At 62.0% G+C, this 605-nt stretch overlaps 1 protein-coding gene across 1 annotated transcript in view; it reads right to left on the bottom strand.

Moving 5' to 3' along the window:
- Positions 1 to 109: 109 nt before the first annotated feature.
- LOC104411147 (potassium voltage-gated channel subfamily KQT member 4-like) overlaps positions 110 to 605 on the bottom strand; it is a gene marked incomplete at both ends in the record, with an annotated part of 1220 nt that continues 724 nt past the window's right edge. Inside the window, 2 exons of the mRNA XM_010021497.1 lie at positions 110 to 245; positions 395 to 526. Of these exons, the coding sequence (XP_010019799.1) occupies positions 110 to 245; positions 395 to 526 (268 nt within the window). The remainder of the gene's footprint in view (positions 246 to 394; positions 527 to 605) is intronic.

The raw sequence follows: 605 nt of genomic DNA, 5'->3' as shown, positions 1-605 counted from the left end.
GCTGGGGGGGGTCCATCCCCATGGAGAAGAGACATGGGGGTCCTGGCTCCCCTGTCTGTGTGCCACCGAAGGGACGGTTTCATGCTCCCAGCGGCTGTCCCCTCCTGACCTGTCTCTCCACCTTGACCACACGCCCCATCATGCTGAGCTCATCCACCAGCTCTGTCTCCAGCGCCGGCTTCTCCACCTTCTCCCGAACCTTCTTGTCCACAGTGAGGGCGCCCCTGCCCACGATCTGGTCCACACTGGCAGGGAGGAAATGGACACAACCCATCACTCCCAGTGGGAACAGAGGGAATGTGAGACCACAAGGGGCTCCGGGGACATGGTCATGGATAATGGTGGGTGGCCCAGGCAAGCCCAGAGCCCCCCCGCAGCCTTGGGTGCAGCTCACCGCATCTGCAGGCTCTTGATCCTGCCCAGCATGTCCAGGTGACCAGCCGAGTACTGCTCAATGACGTCCTTGACGTCGTAGGGACGCAAGGTCTCCTTGAACTTCCTTTTGGCCACCAGGAACTTCAGGATCCTGCAGGAACACCAGGCTGGCACTGGGGAGCCCCAGGGCCTCCATGCCAGGGGGGTGAGCGCTTGCAAAAACCCAAGGT

Source organism: Nestor notabilis, unplaced genomic scaffold (assembly GCF_000696875.1).
Source record: "Nestor notabilis isolate BGI_N333 unplaced genomic scaffold, ASM69687v1 scaffold21119, whole genome shotgun sequence".
Taxonomy (NCBI): Eukaryota; Metazoa; Chordata; class Aves; order Psittaciformes; family Psittacidae; genus Nestor; species Nestor notabilis.
The sequence above is the reverse complement of the archived record's forward strand: the minus strand, read 5'-3'. Positions and strand labels throughout refer to the sequence as shown.